The sequence below is a fragment of the Pseudonaja textilis genome, chromosome 4 (assembly GCF_049901715.1).
Source record: "Pseudonaja textilis isolate UNSWEBS1 chromosome 4, rPseTex1.2, whole genome shotgun sequence".
Lineage (NCBI taxonomy): Eukaryota > Metazoa > Chordata > Lepidosauria > Squamata > Elapidae > Pseudonaja > Pseudonaja textilis.
The window spans coordinates 9,729,086-9,750,206 of record NC_141993.1 but is presented as its reverse complement, the minus strand read 5'-3'; the positions used below and the strand labels follow the sequence as shown (position 1 = coordinate 9,750,206).

Below are 21,121 nucleotides of genomic sequence, written 5' to 3'. Positions count from 1 at the left end.
ATGTAAACGGTGAGAGATTTTTTTTTATTATTAAAATGATATTAAGAATCCATGTGATATGAATAAAGAATGGGAAACTGAATCCCTTAAAACTATTTCTCATTGAGTGCAGTGTGGCTTATGCCAAGCAAAGCAGAATTTCAACGGAAATATACCAATATATAGAAGAGAAATTGGCACATTCTCTGTTTTCCTTTCCTTGCAAAATGAAAACAAAGAATTGGGATGGTTCTTGTTCATTTTAGTTTGCTCTTGAACATTTTTTGTTTACTATTTTAAAACAACTTGTTTAGGATCAATGTATCAAATCATTGTATCAATTGCATCAAATCAATGTTTCAGATACTGTAGCAAATAAGAAAATAAAAGCAATGTTGACTAACCTTCAGGCGCTTGTAACAAAGTGGAAAACTGCTTCTTAGTTAATTTTTTTTCAATTAACTAGGGTTGTTTTTTTCTTATATTTTCAGATACGGGTTGAAACCAAATGACCAGATCTTGGCAGAGGAGAAACATAAAGAGCTGTAAGAAATTCAATGTTACTTCTTAAGTTTGATTTTCTATTAATTTAATAGAAAGTATTCTTTTTTTCACCATTTATTTATATCAGCTTTAATCTATTTTTCATTAAAAAAAAATAAAACAAATGTGTTTGTATTAAAAAAATAATACAAACTTTTTTCCCCTTCCTTCATCCTTTCATCCAAGGGTTGGAAGGTACATTGGGGAACTTCTAAAGATTTATTAAATGAATTTTGCCCTGTTTTATGACCTTTCTTGCCACAGTTGTTAAATGAATCATTGCAGTTGTTAAGTTTGTAACACGGTTGTTATGTGAATCTGGCTTCACCCATTGATTGACTTCGCTTGTGAGAAGGTCACCAAAGGGGGGGGTCATATGACCGCGGGACACAGCAACCGTCATAAATAGGAGTCAGTTGCCAAGCGGTTGATTTGGATCATTTGATCCTGGGGGATGCTGCAATGGTTGTGTCATGCCCTTATTAGAGTCAGACTGAGGGAGGGGAGGAACAGCCAACAGGGAGTGGAGGTGTGGCTCCGGAGGTTGTGGAGGAGGCTGGGGAAGGGCAGAGTTTGGCTGAGCAGTCAGAGAAAGTCCCAGGCCCATCCCCCTCTGCATCCTAGGACATGCAAGGAGGAATGTAGAAGGAAACAACTTGGCTTACGAGAGAGGAAGCGGCCATGATCCCCCTCATTGGTTGCAGCTGGGGAGAATAGTATATAAGAGAGATGGTTAAAACACAGCATTGCTAGAAGCAAAGCGTGTGTTATTTTGGGCTGAAGTTATCTTGGTTGGCATCCTTCCAACAGACTGTGCCTTGCGATAAGTTTAATCTCCAACTGAGAATTTTTGAACAGTGGGGCCAAGTTGGAGGCATTAAAGGACATTTATTTATGTTTTGGATTTTGTTACGTCTGTGTTACGCTCTGGGTCATCGCAGGTTGTAAGTGTGAAAAATGGACACGTCACTTTTTTCAGTGTCGTCGTAATTTTGAACGGTCACTAGCAGTCACCGTTGTAAGTCAAAAACTACAAAAGTTCATTTAGTTTCATTCCTAAAGCTGACTCTCTGTAGTTTCAAAATCCAAAACTCTATTGTTGGCCGTAGTTGTATTTGGTCGAATACAGTTCTGACCAAGGCTTCCTGAGACAGTACCAATCACACGCTTAATCCCCAAAACCCTCTTTTTATTTCAACGGCTGTGAACTATATGCATTCACAGCCCATAATGAATCCCAAATAGTTTATGATGAATAGTCCAACAGAAGTTCTGCCACAGTCTTTTTAGGATAAGGCTGATAAGCACCCATCTTTATCTCCCTTGAAATGCTGCCAACGACTAAATTGCCAATTAGCTGGCCCAACGGAGCACAAAGTCAACACGGAGCTTCAGAGTTTAAACCAATCAGAACAAACAAAGTTGCTTCCTGCAAAGGTTCCTGTCCCTTTGCTCCTTTTTTATGTCTTATGGGAGGGCCAATCACCTCCAAGCCTTACCCCTGAGTCGCCCCTTTTGTCTTAACAGTTCTTGCCTTCTGGAAGCTCTGCGCAAGCGCGCACTGGGAACAGGCTCCCCCTGTTCCTCTGCCTCGCTGATATCAGATTCTGGAGGCTCCAGAGTCAGCACAGAACTCCCAGATGGTCCTGGCTCGATCTCTGTGTCGGACGCAGATCCCTCGTTTGAGCCCTCCCCAGACTCCAGGACTGGCCCATGTTCCTCCCCACTGTCTGTCTCTGCTGCCGGCTCCTCAGGCCGCCTCCAAAAACACTTCCAGAAGAAGCCCTGTGATGCAGTGACTTCAAGTTCTCAGCAGTTAAAATGTTTATATAAGTGGAATAATTGCTTTTTATCAGCTCCGAAATCTTGGTTTGGGTTACTGTGTTGTAGAAAGATTTGCTTGCTCCATGAATTATGCAGTGCCGTTTACTTTATGCAAGGGTATATTACCCACGGCAAATGAATGTAAGATTATTATCTCACGGTCAAAATGACATGTATAAATGGTAGAATCAAAGTGATTTCACAGTCAGCTTTTCTTTCAAACTTTTAGATGTTTCCTGTGTTTTGAATGACAGCTTTCTCATTTGAATTAAAGTATCTTCTAAGAACTTTTTCTTTCTTTTACTTCCTTGCCTAATCTGCAGAGCTGGGATCTCAGGGTGGTCTTCTGTCCCAGCATTAATTAGTCTCCGCCCTCTTCAGCTTTTTCAACAATCAATTTCTCCCTCATAGATACAAGCATCCCCGATATAATGCAAATGATGCGAAAGATCTCCAAACTGGGATTGGTCGCATTGCCCAGAAGGGGTTGAAAGTTGGTCAGCATATAAGTTTTAATAATAATAATGACATAACACATCATTCATTATCTCTCTCTCTATATATATAAAAGTGAAATATCACTCATGCATCATCAAATCTCCAGAACCGTAAAGCCTACAAATTTGAAATTTGGCACGTATGTTCCTCTTGGCTTCTAGGTGCTCACTAAGAAAGTATTTTTTGAAATGACCATCAGAGCATTAGTATTTAGTATATTATTAATAATATGCTCTGATGCTAAGGAGTTCTACTCTCCCTCCCCATCTGAAAATAAATCTAAATGCAAAACACAAGTAGAGAAGTTTCAGTTCCAGTTTTACTTTCACAGCGCCAAACCGCTTTAGTACAGAACAGTTGAGCTAAGCCACACCCAGTCTCTTTGCTGTCTCCTTCTTGTTCACACAGCAAATACTCTTTCAATTTCCAAATAGCCCTCAAAACTCTCACACATTGACAGGACTCTAGCCAGATGAATACCAATGGATGCTGGTAGGCACGGGCAGAAATTTTTTCTCCTTATTTTTCTCCCCCCAAACTAAGCCAGACCACATAGTTTCGTAGTGAAGCGGAGGTATCGAGCTAGTGTATTATAATCACATTGTCACCAAAACAATTTATCATATGCCAGTAATGAAAAATCGGTTGAAAATGTAGTTGACAATTAGCAGGTTAAAATACTGTGGGATTTCTGAATACAAACTGATAAAGCCTTGGCCCCATAACACACCAGATTTAACTGTGGTTGAAAAGAAGAAAGTATGGATGATTTATGGGTCAACACCAGGGAATAGCAAAATAGAATTGGAGACTTTCATAAAAGATCTGAACACTGAAGTTGAAAGATTATGGCATAAACTGGCCATGGTGGTCCCGGTGATTTTCTGGGTACCATACTCTGGGTAGCACACCAAAAGAGCTTGGATGCCAATGAGAAAATCTGGGCATTGACAAAATTCCCACCTGTCAATTACAAAAGGTCACACTGTTTGGATCCGCACGTAGAGCAAGCCAAAACATTGTGACCGCCTACCCTTTGGAGAAAAATTCACCGAGTATGAAGGCCAACACCAGCTAAATAACTGGGAGTAGGGATTTCACATTGTTGTGTATGTGATAATAGTAGTAGAACTTGATAGAATCTCCCATCAGAAGCTGTGCTGGCATCTTTAAAGTTCTGAAAACTTGTACAATTTGGAAAAAGACATTGAAAATAATACAGTCTTCTAGATAATATACATTAACTCTGTTGTATTTGGAATGAAATTAAAGGTGTCAGCCAAAGAATCATCCAGAAAATCCATCCTGTATGGTAGGGGTGGGCAAATATACCCCTTTTACGATCTGAGGACTTTAACTCCCAGAATTCCTGAGCCAACCATGCTGGCACAGGAATTCTGGGAGTTGAAGTCCACAGGTTGTAAAGGGCCCATAATTGCTCACCCCTGATCTAGATTTATCTCCGTTGCTCCCCGTTGTGGTTCAGACCAGGGGCCTGCATGGAATAGATAAATCATTATCATAATCACATGCTATTTTTGCATAGCTTCTGATGCATCGGAATTTCAAAATATTGATGAATCTGGATCTTGCTATCTTTCAGTGAGATGTATTTTATAATAATCAATACTCCCTGAAGATGTGTTTTCACTGAAGGTCAGCCAAGCTGACTGTGACTTCCTATTTAATAATGGTTCTGTAGAGTTGACAGGATGAAGGAGTGTTCCAGCTCTTAAGAGTTATCACCCTTATAAACATCTCAAATGGAATCTTGCTCCAGTACGATTTTCAAATCAACATAAACAAACGGGTCCCCCTCTTCTGAAATATTTGTTTTGAAAAACAAACTAACTCTCTTTGCTGCTTCATAATTTACATGAGGATATCAACACACTGCCTTTCTGCCATAAATGTCCAAAGATTTAAAGTGTTTGCATTTTTCTGCCACACATTGTTGGACAGTCCATTTCTTTTTTTAATTCTGCTGGGATTTTTTATTAAAAAAAATCAAATATAGGCTTTGTTTCAGCTTTAATTCATTATTGCTTTGTCTTTGTAATTTTGAACAAAATGTAGGTAATTTTGGCAATTTTAAGACTTATGGATTTCAACATGGCTGGCTGGTGAATTCTGGGAGTTTAAGTCCACAAATCTTAAAGCTGCCGTGTTTGGAGACCCCAGCCTTAAAACATTCTAAATGAGAATGATTATGCTTGGTCTCTTGATTATCTTGGGCCAGGGGTGGCATTGCTCACTCTTATCCTAGAAGAGAGATTGTCTTTTGTAGCTCCTACATTAGGGGACTCATCCGGGAGTCAGTCTTCTTCACTCTCCTTTTTAACATCTGTACGAAACCACTGGGTGAAGTCATCCAATAGTTTCAGGATGGTAGCCAAATGTTGATGATACACAACCTTACACTTTCACTTCAGATTGGGTTGGTTGGATTGTTGGGTCTGGGTCTGTCTTGTTGGGTTGCAGAACTGTCTGGTTTGGCTCTGCAACCCAACAAGACAGACACAGACTTCAGAGAGTAATTAGGACTGCAGAAAAAAAACTATGGACACCAAACTGCCTTCCATTGAGGACCTGTATGCTGCATGGAGTCAAAAAGAGGGCCGTGAAAATATCTACAGACCCCCTCACATCCCGGACATAAACTGTTTCAACTCCTTTCCTCAAAACGACACTATAGAGCACTGCACACCAGAAAAACTCGACACAAGGACAGTTTTTTCCCAAATGCCATCACTCTGCTAAACAACTCATTCCCTCAACACTATTCAACTATTTACAAAGTCTGCACTACTATTACTATTAATCTTCTCACCGCTCCTTATCACTCATCCTCTCCCACTTATGACTGTAGGACTGTAACTTTATCGTTTGTGTCCTTACGATTTATATTGACTGTTTCCTAGTATGATTCGATTGCTTATTGTACCCTATGACAGTCATTAAGTGTTGTACCTGATGATTCTTGATGAATGTATCTTTTCTTTTTATGTATACTGAGAGCATTTGCACCAAAGACAAAATCCTTGTGCGTCTAATCACACTTGGCCCATAAAGAATGAATGAATGAATGAATGAATGAATGAATGAATGAATTCATTCATTCATTCATTCATTCATTCATTCATTCATTCATTCATTTTCATTCACTCATTGTAGGGAGATGTCATTGTGGTCTTCTCTCAAGGCCTGGAACTGTGTTTCTCAACATCATCAACGTCAAGATGCATGAACTTCAACTCCCAGAACTCCCCATCCAGCCGTGTTGGCGCCCACAAGACCTAAATTTGCCAAGCGTGTTGGCTGAGGAATTCTGGGAGTTGAAGAAGGCACATCTTGAACTTGATACGGTTGAAAAGCATTGGCCTGGAGACTTTCAAGGTTTAAATGGGACAGACTCCTGAAGTTGAATCCTGACAAGTTGGGACATGTTGGGACATGTCCCTTGAAGGTCTCCACCAACACCATGAATGTATTCCAGGGGTCCCCAAACTTGGCACCTTTAAGACTTGTGGACTTCAACTCCCAGATATGTTGAACCTTGATGCATTTCTTGAAGCAAATCAACAGGCTGCTTAAGGGGTTCTCCCATCACTTCTTGACAGTTTAGGGCAGGGGTCCCCAAACTTGCTGGCTGGAGAATTCTGGGAGTTGAAGTCCACAAGTCTTAAAATTGCCAAGTTTGGAGACCTCTGATGTGTTCTCTGGATGGGGAGGTACTGTCCTCGGAGGAACTGACTTGCGATCTGGGATCCATGACGAGAAGAATTGCCTCTGCAAAGCTTCTGTTGCAACCATATTATTGGCAGTTGAAAGCATTCACACGTATGATTGTGCAGGTTGTTAGGAGCTCAGAGCTGTGCAGTGAAGTGATAAGCAAGAAAAACCAATTGTATTTATTTATTTAGCATACGGTGCTGTTACGTTAGCCAGCAGACTACAGTAAAACACAGGGGTGGGTTTTCTTTTTCTTTTTAATAAATTTACAGACATTTCTAAAATTCTTGTTTTCAGTTTGTCATTATGGGGTACTGAGTGTAGATTAATGAGGGGGAAAAATGAATCTCAACAACTGTAGAATCAGAATAACAAAATTGACGAAAGTGAAGTGAATACTTTCTGAATGCACTGCATGTGCAGTGAGTTTTTCCTTCTGCAGAGTTTTTCCTTCTGCAGAGTGTTTATCACAAGTGCTCACGGAAGTGAAATTAATGTTGTGGCTTGCTTTCTTATAATTTGAGTTATATTTTTGTAATCCGTTCTAGGAGCCTGTCTCCCTCCAAAAAGAGTTAGCGTTAATGTGTTCCATTAGTAGTTTTAACTGCACACTCTCCTATTTTTGCGGTTTTCCATTAGCTGTGGCAGAAAGGCGCATGTTACCAGTTCCTCCTCTTCATCATTGTTTTTATCCAGCTGAACAACCATTTTTCAAAATGAATCTTTATTTGCATTGGAACGAATAAGCTACAGTACATACATGATACCACCAGGGGCCTTAATGTACATTTAAAGTGATTTTCTATTGGAAATCCAGTTGTGCTGTTCATATTATGCTTTGGCGTTTTGTTTTCTGCCTCAATACACTTTTTTGAGGGTTTCTTCCTCTTTGCTCCAGAAAAAGCGAGCCTTGTATATACTTATATTTTTTTTCCAGAGGCAATCCATTGTATGTTCGCAGTGCACATTTGCAGCCGTTCAGGAAAAAAAAAAAAAGAGGATAACGAATGTGTTTGAGAAATGAGCGTTTGGGGGGAATAATAATAAGCCTGAATATTATTTGGATCAAAGCAACCCGATTTTGGGGTAGATTTTGGAACGGTTTTATCTCCCGGAGAGAAAGACTTTTGTAATGTTTTTGTGAAGAAATGGAAAGGTTACGTAGCAAGGGACAGAAACATTTTTGTGTGTGTGTGAAAAGTGGATGTGGCTGACACAAGGGAAATATAAACATTTGCATGAACTGGGGTTTGTCTCCCTCTGAAGTATTTACTTAAAACTGCAGTTTGCCTCCGTCTGTTTTGAAGTATTTCTGCACCATAAATGCTGTTTGCCTTCTATGCCCCGTTATGCAAAACATCTGGCTAGATAAGGACTATTTTCTGTGATGTTAATCCATCGCTTCTGAGGCTGTTAAACCCATAATGACATCTTGCTGAGGGCAAGGATGGGGATATTGAGAGAGGCTATCAGGAGGCAGCGTAGCCTAACGGTGCAGACTAGGAGATGTTAAATTTTACTCTTGCCTTAAGGCAGGGATGGCTAACCTTTGCGGCACCCAGTGCCCAAAGCATGTGCCCAAACCCCCAAAATGCAATGTGCACACATCCCCGGGCATGCGCCCCTCCCTGTGCATGTTCCCCATCCCCCCTTGCGCATGGCGGAAACCCGAAGACCAGCTGGCCAGCGAGAGGCGCATGCGCGGCAGATAGGTTTGCCATCACGGCCTTAAGGTGTGAAAGTCAGCTGGGTGATTTTGGGCCAGTATCTCTTTCTCCCTCTAACCAAGGGGTGTCAGACTGCATTTCTTCGAAGGCCAGATCAGTATGGTACGTCTCTGCGGGCAGGGGAGGGTGGGGGAGACAGGATGGACACTTCCTGCAGCACCCTGCCAGCCAAAATGGGCTGCAGGGGGGCTGTGTGCTCCTCCTACACGGCCTGTTTTTGGCCTGGATGGCCTCTTGCAGCCCCCTGCCAGACAAAAACGGGTGCGGGAGGGATGCATGTGCCTCTCCTATGCTCCGTTTCGGCTGCAACAGGCACTGCGGGCGAGTCCTTTGCAATTTCCAGGCCGGCCCAGCAAGCCAGATGTCAGCGTTCCAGCAACCCTTTGTTCTGCCCAATAACTCCGAGACAGACATCCTCTCAAAAGTTCTGTTTTATTTGGATAGTAACTGGCACAACTGGGGGATCCTGAATGTGAAAGTGCCGGGCTTCCTTCCTTACAATAAGTAAAAACTACAAAATCCATCCCCTGCACTCATCATCCTATCTCATGCCCCAATCACCATCCGTCCCAAGTTCAGACTTCCTCTCACTTAGGCACAACACAACCTGACCTTGAATCAGAAAAAGAATGTTATTATGTCTAACTAGATAGACTCCAACAATTCCCCCTCCCGTTTTCCCAGGCTCAGATGTGGCAGCGTGGGACTCTCAAAATGGCTTCCAAAGCTGACACCAGATTTAAGCAACCCGCAGGCTGGATCTGGCCCCTGGGCCTTGAGTTTGACACCCTGCTTAGCCCAGCTTATCTGTATCCCAACACCAGCAAACCTTTGGCAATTATCTGCGTTGCGCAGCTTATCTCCTGGTGCCCATTCCTCCAGAGGGATGGCATTTGCTCTTCCAAATCAACAAGACCAAACGCAACGGATAATGACAGCTACTCTTCCATGTCCTTGTCTCAACTTTCGTCAAGTTTACTTTCGATGTGGAACCTTGGCCTGGGGACACCATTTGCCTTCTATGAAAACGCTTCCTCAAAAACCTCCCTGGCGTCGAAATAGCCCATTCATGACCATTTGGGGTCGCCAGTATAGCCAGCACACATTGTCCTATGCCTGCCTTGTGTTTTGTTTTTTTTTCTCTTTCTCCCCGTGTCCCTTGCAGAGGAGAGAGATTGGAGAGGACGGGATTGCAAGAGAGTAAGCTGTTTGTTCTTGAAATCTGTTTTTCCTCCAGGATCTCTGTGAGATCCTGAGGGGGGAAAGAAAGCAAGAAATCTCTCTCTTGCCTGACCCTTTCGTGCTGGTGGTACAGTTGCATTGCTTTCGATGTGTACAAGACAGCCAGCAAGTATCTGCACTAGTGAGTTGGATTTTAATGTGCTTGCGATTTTAGTTGTGTTGGGTTTATTGTCAGAATAGTTTTTTCCTTGTCAACTATTCCTTTGAAGTGGCACCAGATGGGGAAACTTGACTACAAGAAATATAGAATATATTGCTCCATTTTATGACCTTTTTTGCCATGGTTGTTAAGCAAATCACTGCAGTTATTAAGTGAATAATATAGTCATTGAGCAAATCTGGCTTCCTCCATGACTTTGCTTGTTGGAAAGTTACAAATGTTGATCACATGACGCCCGGGACGCTACAACTGTCACAAATACATGCCAGTTGCCAAGTGCCCAAATTCTGATCACGTGACCATGGGGAACGCTCTTAACGGTCGTTAAGCGTGACAAACAATCATCAGTCACTTTTCTCAGTGCCATTGGAACTTTGAACCCGTAGAGGATTTGGGAAAAGAATTTTGAAAGCCCAACCACATTGTCCTTCCTTCATTTCCTCTTATACCGAAGGGTTTCGTTTTTTTAAAATGATCCCTTCTCTTCCTGCCCTTAAATCGTATAAGGTCAGCAGTTCGGCGGTTTGAATCCCTAGCGCCGCATCACGGAGTGAGCTCCCGTTCCTTGTCCCGGCTTCTGCCAACCTAGCAGTTCGAAAGCACATTAAAAAAATGCAAGTAGAAAAATAGGAACCACCTTTTGTGGGAAGGTAACTGCGTTCTGTGCGCCTTCGAAGGCATTTAGTCCTGCCGGCCACGTGATCACGGAGACGTCTTCGGACAGCGCTGGCTCTTTGGCTTTGTAACAGAGATGAGCACCGCCCCCTAGAGCCAGGAACAAGTAGCACATATGTGTGAGGGGAACCTTTACCTTTTCTTCTCCAAGGTCACCTCTGCAGTGGTCTACTTGCCTTGGCCTTGGGCCATAATCAAAAATTCTTTGGAGCCTACTTCAAAGAGATTAGTTTGTATCGTTGATTTCCAAATTTAGTCCCAAGCTAATTGGTCTCCTCCTCCCCCCCCCCCTCCTCCTCCTCCTCCTCCTTGTTAGCACTGCTTTTGTGTAAATGTAAACAGATATTTTAAAATGTAGAAATGTAACTTGTTTAATCCCAGCATAGCCTACGGTCATTGTCCCTCTCCTCTGCTTTTTGTTTTTAAAGTCTTCTTAAATAATCCCAGCACGTGAGGCTTCTGCGAGTCCAGTTCAGAGGGAGGGATGTTTTGCTTGACAGGAGCAGAGGGAATCTGCAGGAAAGATCCATCAGATCCTTGCCTGCCATCCTGCGAGATTCGACAAGCCCTTAGCATGACAGGATCCTATCCTAGCTAGTTCATGGCTGGAAATTTTCTAACAGCAGTGAGGTGGGATTGCCTGGAACGTTTCTGTGAACGGAACTACTGTCTTGTATACTAAAGCTGGCTGATTTTCAACTAGGTTGCTCTCTTTTGAATGCCTTCCCTTCTAAGAGTCGTTGATTATTTAATCCCCACTATAATTGGGATGGTCAGCGTTATTGAACCGTCAATAATGCGGTGAAGTTTGTCCTTTTGGATGCAGGCCAACAGACCGCCACATGAGGGCGCTGCTGTTTTTGCTTCTTTTATCTCTTTATAAAATTGTCCCATTTAGAGTGAAAATAAAAGCTAAGCCGTACCACAAAAAGGCCCATTAACAGCAGCAGCAACAAAACAAAAGCTCGGTGCCATTTTGCCACTGAAGCTTTGAAGAGAGATGTACATGGAGATACACTAGGTGTAGAGAGTGCTGGAAAGAGCCTTTATCGATACTATCCCAGGCCTGTTTCACCAGTATTTTACAACTGAGTTTGTAGTCTGCAGGTTTTGTGTTTGATGTGCAGGGATATTGCTACAGAAACGCTTTCTCAAAGATACCATTGTTTTGGTGTGTTACTTCTGACTTGGTGACCCATTCGACATCTGACTGCCACAAGTTAGTTTATTTATTTGGTTTGTCAATTGCTTACAAGATAATAGGTGTAAGTAAAATCATAGTTATGAATACATGGATACATATAAGAAAAATAAAAGAAACAATAGAACAGGGACGGTAGGCACAATTGGTGTGCTTATGCACGCCCCCTACAGACCTCTTAGGAAAGGGGTGAGGTCAATAGTAGACAGTCTAAGGTTAAAGTTTTGGGGGTTTGGGGAAAAAAAACACAGAGTCAGGTAGAGTATTCCAGACATTGACCACTCTGTTGCTGAAGTCGTATTTCCTGCAATCAAGTTTGGTGCGATTAACCTTGAGATGGTATCTGTTGTTTGCTCTTGTGTTGTTATGGTTGAAGCTGAAGTATTCATTGACAGGTAGGACATTGCAATGTATGATTTTATGTACTATACTTATATCAGACCAAAGGCGTCATAGTTCTAGGTTGTCTAGGTCTAGAATTTCAAGTCTGGTGGCATAAGGTATTCTGCAACGAGTAGAGGAGTAGAGAACTCTTCTTGTGAAACATTTCTAGACTTTCTCAACTGTGTTAATATCAGATACGTAATGTGGGTTCCAGACTGATGAGCTGTATTAGAGTATTGGTCTAGCAAATGTTATGTATGCTCTAGTTAGTAGTGTAATATTACTAGAGAAAAAGCTACATAAGATGAGGTTAACAACTCTTAATGCCTTTGATAGATAGTCAAGGTCTTTTTGAAGGGTAGCAGTATTGTCTGTGGTGTTGAATAGCTTTACATCGCCAGTGAAGAGGATGCAGTTGCTCTTAATATGATCACAGAGGTCATTTATGTAGAGTATGAAAAGAGTTGGTCCTAGGACACTGCCTTGGGGGACACCACTGTTGACAGGTACAGAATTTGATAGGACGCTCCCAATTTTGACCATTTGTTGTCTGTTTGACAGGAATGCTTCTATCCAGTCTCCAGAGATACCATAAGATTTTAGTTTTAGGAGTAGTTTGTCTTGTACCACTGAATCAAAGGCTTTACAGAAGTCTATGTAGATTGCATCTATTGCTTTACCCTGATCGAGTTTTGTAGTCCATATGTTTTTGCAGTGTAAGAGTTGCAGATTACAGGATAGTTTTTTTCTGAAACCAAATTGTTTATTAGAGAGTAGGTTGTTTGTCTCTAAGTGAAGGATAATGGATTGGTTAATAATTGATTCCATGACTTTACAGGTGACTCAGCATAAGGAGATTGGTCTGTAATTTTCAACTAGCCTGGGGTCTCCCTTTTTGAAAATGGGGATGACCATGGCTTGTGACCATAGTTTTTGCAAGGAGCTGGTCTTGAAAGATTTTTCAAAGATTATGCTTAGAGGTTCGGCTATGGCAGTGGATAGCTTTTTTAAGAAGTAGGCACATATTCTGTGTGGTCCAATAGATAGAGATGGTTTTAGATTGCATAGTGCTTTTTCAACATTGTCTTCTGTAAAATCGATATGTATTAGATCATTCCTATTAGTTCATGCAGGTGGGCCTTAGGCACCTCGTTTTCTCTCCATCCATGTTTTGTTTGCCTTAATTTTTCCAAACATTGTGGTCTCTTCCAGGGTGGATAAAAATCGATGATTTTTTAAAACTAAAAAATAAATGGATTTTTGTATTTAAATCGGATTTTTTTAAAAAAATTAAAATGGATTTTTTTGATTTTTTTAAATCAAATTTATTTTAATGAAATGCTTCTGGAATGAAAATAGAATAGAAATAGAAATAGAAATAGAATAGACTAGAATTCTTTATTGGCCAAGTGTGACACAAGGAATTTGTCTTGGTGCAAATGCTCTCAGTGTACATAAAAGAAAAGATTTATTCATCAAGAGTCAAGAATCATCAGGTTCAACGATTAATGATAATCATAGGGTACAAAAAAGCAATTAAATCCTAACAGGAAACAGTCAATATAAATCGTAAGGATACAAGCCACAAAGTTACAATCATACAGTCACAAGTGAGAGCGGGATGGGTGATAAGAGTGATGGGAAGATTAATAATAATAGTAGTGCCAACATTGTAATAGTTAAAGTGTTGAGGGAATTATTTGCTAAGCGGAGTGATGGCGTTCGGGACAAAAGTGTCCTTCTGTCTACTTGTTCTGGTGTGCAGTGCTCAGTCTATAGCATCATTTTTAGGGAAGGAGTTGAAACAAGTTTATGTCCGGGATATGAGGGGTCTGTAAAAATCTATCTAAAAATACTTTTCTATTTAAGATACATTCATACTTCGGTTTATTCAGCATGAAATGGAGCTTCGTTATGCAGCATGAGGCTTGTATGTTTTGCAAGATTTACATTTTGGGTGAACTCATTCAATGGATGCGAGCTCTGCAACCTAAATAGGAAACTTTCCTTTTGTCTGCAAATAATAACATTGAAGACTCTTAACTACCAGCAAGAATGAGTCCTTACGTTTAAAGAGCACCTGTCATTTCAGATCCATCCTGGCAGCACCTGTTCAGGGGGGCATCCACTCATCTGCTGCCCGCCACATCCCTCCCCTTGTGGGGTCCTTGCCGCACCCCCAGCCATCCCATTAAAGTGACTGGGATGGTTGGTGCGTCAGCAGTGGGTCAGAGGAGGAGCTGCTGCAGGACAGAGAGGACAGCTGCTCTTTAAAAATTATGGTTTCAATCGAGTTGATTTAATCAAGCCTTTCTAACGAGTGATTGAAATCAACGTGATTTCAATCAAACCCACCCTGGTCTTTTCTGTGACTTATGACGGGTTGCTAAGTGATTATTTGAACTTACGGCCAACCTTACACAAAGAGCATAAAATCCGTCAAGGTCATTTGACGACTGACTTACGACCTTAATTCCGGCTTCCTTGTTCATTTGGCTTGTCAAGTTCCCTGAGGATGGGCGCCAGCACGAATCAGAGAGCTGGGAAGACCTTTGGTCCCTGTGGCCAACCCAGGTTGGAGCTTTGCAAAATAAGCTTATTTGCCAGGGCAGGGATTCCAATTTTTTTAACAACTGGCTCTGTGGGCGTGGCTAGGTGGGTGTGGCCCTATGACTGGGTGGGTGTGGCTTCATTTTTTCCAGCACCCCCTTGTGGTTTGTTTTTTTTTTGCCTCCTGGGGGGTGTTTTTGCTCCCAGGAAGGATTCCCTGGGGCCCAGGAAGGCAAAAAAACAGAGCACTGTGGGGGCAGACACAGCTCCCCCACCGTGCTCCGATTTTGGGCCTCCTGGGCCTCAGGGAAGCCTTCCTGGGGGACGCTTTTGCTCCCAGGAAGGCAAAAACGGAGCGCGGGGCACACCTATTTTTGCCTCCTGGCCCTCAGGGAAGCTTCCTGGGTGAAGCAGACAGCAAGGGGGATCCCGGCACAGCTGATCACCAGAACAGCTGATCGTCGGGAGGGGAAAAAAAAAAGAAATACCTTAAGGAATGACTGGGCGGAGGAGAACATAGTCAACAATGTCGGGCATGCGCGATAAGGATTGACTGGGCGGGGAGGGGAGGGCGGAGAGGGGCGGGGCCAGCCAGGGGCATGATTTGTCAGTTCTCCAAACTCTGCCTAATCATAACAACCAGTTCTATAGAACCGGTCCAAACCGGTAGAATCCCACCCCTTCTATTGGCCAGTGAAGTGTGATCCTTTCTACTGAAAGTGTAGCTACTTCAGCAGGAACATCTGTTGGGCTGTCGCATGGTCCTCTGGTCTTGTATAAAAACACTCTATAGCTTTGACTCTTAAGGCCTTGGCAGATAACTCCCTTCGGTGGAGGGTACCATAAGGGTTCCCAGCAAGGCTAGGACTCCTCCAGGTGTAATTCCTCACCTCCTGGGTTGGTTTTCAATGTCCCTAGAATATTTTGGTTCTGTGGTAGGGAAAATAGGAGCCTGAATTTGTCCAACAGTGGAAAATAAGCCATACAAGCCCGGTGGTGGGATTCTACCAGTTTCCTTACTGGTTCGGTGATCACACACTTTGCACATGCGCGTGCACGCACACACCTAACACACACACACGTGCGCCGCTTTCCAAATACCAGTTGAGGCTTCGCTGTGCCAATCAGCAGAGAGGATAAAGAACAGAAAAGCACAGTGGTGGGTGAGAGGGCCAATCCTGCGTTTTTCTTCCTCCTCTCAGCTGATCCTCAGAGCTTAGCCATTTTTGCTACCGGTAGCATTTCACCACTGATACAGCCTTCCCAGAAATGATCGATGGATTGAGAAAAGGGAAAATCCACCAGGGTGGTAAACAAAGGTATGTATTGTAGCTTTTCTTCCTTTTTCTTCCTACATTTCTCCTGATTTCTGTCCTTTGAGCTGTCTTTCTAGCAGACTAGTCTTACTTTGGAAAAGAGATAGGGCCCGTTCATCATTGGTTTTCCCAAAACCTGCCTGTGGAGCACGCGGGAGGCAGATCCATCTCCTAAGCCAACCAGGTTCTGTTGTAGAAAAAGGGCCTTCACGGTGAGTTCAGTCTACCATTCAACATTTTAAAGCTCCAGCTCACCTTGGATATCCCTGCCATGAATAAAATTAATAGCTCATATCCCATGAAACGGAAGGTTTCGTGCCGAATAACAAAAGGCAGCTGTAGAAATAAACGAATGAATGAATGCCTGAGGTTATTGTGAAACCATTTTTTTTCCCTCCAGCTACTAATTCCTCTTAGACAAAGGCATTTGCTCTTTTTAAAAGGAGAATTTGCCCAAGTTAAATAGTTACATAGTTATTCCGCTTATAAGTAATTATTCAACAGCAATAAGCACAGAATAAATAATAGGATAAATAGAAAATTGAAAGTTAGAATACTGAGGCTAAGAGAACCCCAAATTTCAGATGTGGAATAATAATCCAAAAATGATATTCAAGTTTTTTGTCAGATAGTTTTGATAAAGGAATTTTCATCCCAGCTTTTTAACCACTGAGCTCTCATATCTCCTCATCTAGAAGTTCAAAAGAATGCAAATGCGAGTAGATTAATAGGTACCAATAGGTGTTCCATGTGCCTTTGGCATATAGTCATGCTGGCCACATGACCACGGTAGTGTCTTAGGACAATGCTGACTCTCTCGGCCAAGAAAGATAGATGAGCCCCATACCCTAAAGTCGGACACGACTGGACAGGGAAAACTTTACCTTTTAACTCGAGGAGGAACTTTTAGAGTTGGCCATCGCAAGATGACGTGCTAGCTATCAGCTTGGCTGTCTTAAGGAAAGAGTTGGACCATGAGGAATGGCTATTATCCTGGATGACATTGCGACTGCTGTTGAAAACCATCTGCTGTGTAACTACTGGGCTTCCTTGTGCAATTGTTTGACCACTGGATGACCAGGCTGCTGGAGTGTATAGACTAGGGGTCTGATGCAGTAGAATACCGCTTATGTTCTTCTCCCATTTTTTAATCACAACAACATCTCTATGAGGTTGGTTGAGGAGAGAAAGGGAGAGGGAGGAAGGTGGGGAGAGAGAAAGAGAGAGAGATATCCTTTAGGGACCTTGTATGGCTATGGGTAGGCTACAACCTGAGTCTTCCCAGTTCCATTTTTACAACTTAAACCACCAAACCACACTTTCAAAGACTTGAATAATGATTCCAATTTAATAAACCCAATTGTCTTCTTCATCATTGTTGATTGTATATTGCCCTTCCAATGAACAGTTGAATGATTCTCTCAATTAAAATAATTCCTCCAGCTGAGAAGAGAGAAGGGAGAGGAAGCAGAAGAGAAAGAAAGAGTCAAGGTTGGGAGAAATGGCTAACCGCTGGCTTCTTGGCAAGGGACTGGTATAGTCTTTCCTGCTTATTTGGTCGAGGCAATTTTGGGGATGAATGAAGAAGACGTCATCTTTCATGGAACAAATCCACTCACTGGGGAAACTGGGGAAGCAAAGAAGAATGTGGCAAGGAAGTCAAACAGAAGGATTGTTTTGGTTCAGTCTCCTTCCTATTCACCTGAGGAACAGGAACATGGGACAAGGCTCTTAGGTTTAACACAAGGCATACCGTTCCTTGAAGATGGTAAACCTGGAAGAGGAGCTTAAGAGACTAGGACAAAACTTCACTCGCTTCCGGCCACCCCCAGATTTTCCAAGTAAGAGGAGAAATTCTGAGATCACTTACAGCAGGGGTGGGCGCCTATTTCCTTTACCACCCAGGGAACTTCAATTCCCACAATTCCTGAGCCAGCATTCTGGGAGTTGAAGTCCTCGGGGCATAAAGGGGACCATAGTCGCCCACCCCTGAGTTACAGGAAACACTCGTGGAAGAAGAAAATGATCAAGAAGCTTCTCAGAAGAACGATGGAAAACTGATACAAACACCCATGTCTGCCAAGGAGCATTCTTATTCTTTGGAGCTCCAAAATAGGTTGCTTGGCAGTCCACTAACAGTCTTTCTGGATCCCCAGATAAAAAGCAGCTACAGAAGCTATTGAGAAGACCTTCCAGGCACCACAACAAGAAGGATTCTGGCTTTTATTTGGAAGAGATGGAAGTGATGGGAGGGGGAGCGAAAACAGATGAATAAATAACCTTTCAAGGGAAATACGTTGCATCAGGATGTGATGTAAATATTCCTATCATTGTTTTACTCTCCCTGGCAATTTGTTGTGACCTGCCAGTGGCTAGGGGAGGAACATGGGTCAGTCCTGGAGTCTATAGAAGGCTCTGATGAGGGCTCTGCGTTGGAGGCAGAAATGGGACCAGGGCCATCCAGCAGTTATCAGCTGCCTTCAGAATCAGAGATCTGTAGGGCAGAAGAACAGCTGGAGCCTGTTCCCAATGTGCTCATGAGCAGAGCTGCCAGAAGGGAACAGATAAGGGTTGACTTGGAAATAAAGGCTCAGGTGAATGTTGAATGGCCCCTCCCAGAAGGAATAAAAGAGGAGCAAAAAAGGAGTGGTGCTTGCAGGAGACAATTTGTTTAATTAGTGTGAAGATTTGTTCATGACTCTCAGAGTCTCCATGCCAAGTATTTTCTTGTACAGCGTTGCGCTTGGAAGCTATCGGCCTGGCAACTCTCCAAGCCTGATAAGGTCTGTGGTTTTAATTCACCCTTGAAAGATTGTTTGCCGGGACTTTGCTGGATGTGAATGATTACATTCACATTAGCCTAATAAAAAGGGGTTTTGTCTGGACGAGGTGTCTGCTCTGGGATTTGGTGAAGCCTAAATCAGAACACAATTAACCTTTTCTACCAGGCAGAGGAGGAACAAATGAAATAGTCAGACATGGCCTTGAAAATACCGCAAGAGACTTGGGCAAGAATTAAAGGAACCAGAAGGCCAGATGGCATTTTCATTAGTCCTCCCTGTTGAAGGATGTGCCCCAAGAGAGAGGGAATACTGGAAGTGAACAGCTGGCTACACAGATGGTGCCAATGGGAGGAGGAGAAAGACTCTTCAGCAGTGGGGCTCATCTCTGAGACGGGTAGGCTTTTGGCAAGGGGAGAGCTGCATTTCACAGGAACTGGGGCTTAGAAGGCACCTTGCAAAGCTGATCATAAAACCTGGGAGACTAAATATGACGGGGGAGGGAGAAGACAGCCCAGAAATTAGCGTGTCACCAAATACTGAACCTGGGAGGGCCGCGTGGTGGCAGCTCATAATGAGGGGATAATTACAGGAATAAATTAATCGAGTTATATGATCCAAAGGTTATAGTATGTCTGTGCAAATGGAGAACGCGGAGCCATAAGAGGAAGCACTAGGAATCTGAACACAGGAAGGGAAATAATGGCCGAAAACGATGGGATAAAAATTGCGGAGTGCAACAGATGACTGAGGTGTATGATTTGATCACAAGGAATAGTCCGTGTGAAAGCGGGGAAAATGTGGGCATTTTAAGAGATGGATTAGCACACCGATATTGAGACCCAGGAATTGAGTAGGAGGGCCTCTGCATAAGGATACTGGATTTCCTCTAATTCTCTAAAATAAACCTTTTGAGTGCCTGTTTTTCAGATCCAACGGTAGAGTTTTAGGGGGTGACTCAGGTTCTTTCATTACTCCTGCAGTTAATGCTGCCATTACGCTACACCAATTAAATTATTTTCTTTTTGGGGTGGGGGGCAAGTAACTTACAGCAATCACATCTTTTTACAAAAGGCATCTTTTCCAGTATGTCCATTTTCAGTAAGGGTGTCCCGTTGTCTGAGGAGATGAAACTAGTTCGGTATTCAAACAAAGGCACTCCTTTTTATTACATTATTCATTTAGTATAGACAATGTTGATTACATAGAAGGTACTTTGTAATATATTTGGAAACCAATCCCTTAGTTTTGTGATATATTTAAGCAGAAGAACTTTGCAAGGCAGAAATATAACTACTATTTTTATTTATAGCCCTGTTTGACTTATCTAAAATTAAGTGTTGGATCCATTGTTTCTTTACTTAAATAGTTGTATATTCTAACATAATTTATCTGTGATAAGCTATCCTAATTAAAGTTGGAGAATCTACAGCATTGTTCCAATTATGTACTAATCAGTTATACACTAATTTAATTCTACTTAGCTACAGTACATCATTAATCAAGTTCAGGCTTAGGATGACAGATTTAGTACATTAACTAGCTGGGAGTATTCAAATAAGGAAAATAAAATTGATTGTAATGCTGTTGAGATTAAATAATTCAACATCACAGTGCACCAAATAATAAGTTTCATTCTTCATCTAAAATGTACAAGTGGTCCTTATGAATTATTTGGAAATTAGCAGTATGAAGTGAAATACATGAAAGTGTACGTTGAAATAGCTATTGCAGTTGTGAATACTTAGTTGTGAAAATGTATTAGCAATAGCACTTAGACTTATATACCGCTTCACAGTGCGTTACAGTGCTCTCTAAGTGGTGTACAATGTTAGCATATTGCCCCCAACTATCTGGGTCCTCATTCCTCAGAAAGATGGAAGGCTGAGTTTACCTTGAGTCACTTAGAATCGAACTCCGGGAGGGAGCAGTGAGTTAGCTCTACAAGTACATTCTAACCACTGCACCACTACGTCTCTATTATTGGTTGTAATGGTAAAGGTTTCTCCAGTCCAGTGGTGTCCGACTCTTAAAGGGTTATGCTCATCTCTGTTTCTTAGCCAAGAAAGCTAATATAATCTTCCTCTTTCATGCTTGCATGCTTCCTCTTAGGAAGAAGTTAAGACCCAATAGAATAATAGCAATGGATAATAGCTGACAACAGTTTCTCCATTTAGTATGACTAAATTCAGGAGTATAGAAAATAAGGGAGAACAGGATGGGCGCATAACTTTAGGGGTGCCAAGTTGAATGAAAGAGCTTTTGATTTGGCCTCACTGTGTAGTAAAGGGGTTGCACTACTGCAATTGTGGCAGCAGATGGAGGTGCTGTCCAGGGTTTAAGCAAAGCACTTGGAGGTTGCGTAAACATATGCCAAGTCTGGGAATGAGGAGGCCTCCTCCTTGCCTAGTCTTTATCCTTGTCTTGAGTTGGATGGCGACTCGCAGGAAGATAAGACCTGGCTGGATGATCCAAGCCCAGTTCCATGCCCTGTTTACAGAATGTGGGCT

The 21,121-nt window shown here is 42.3% G+C and overlaps 1 protein-coding gene across 4 annotated transcripts in view; it reads left to right on the top strand.

Moving 5' to 3' along the window:
• ADK (adenosine kinase) overlaps positions 1 to 21,121 on the top strand; it is a 239,474-nt gene that overhangs the window by 45,700 nt on the left and 172,653 nt on the right. For all 4 annotated transcript variants that reach the window (XR_015743669.1, XR_015743670.1, XM_026710963.2 and 1 more), the window contains exon 3: positions 471 to 524. Coding sequence is in view for 2 of the 4 variants with exons in the window: in XM_026710963.2 (XP_026566748.1) it covers positions 471 to 524 (54 nt within the window). In the remaining 2 variants the exon portion in view is untranslated. The remainder of the gene's footprint in view (positions 1 to 470; positions 525 to 21,121) is intronic.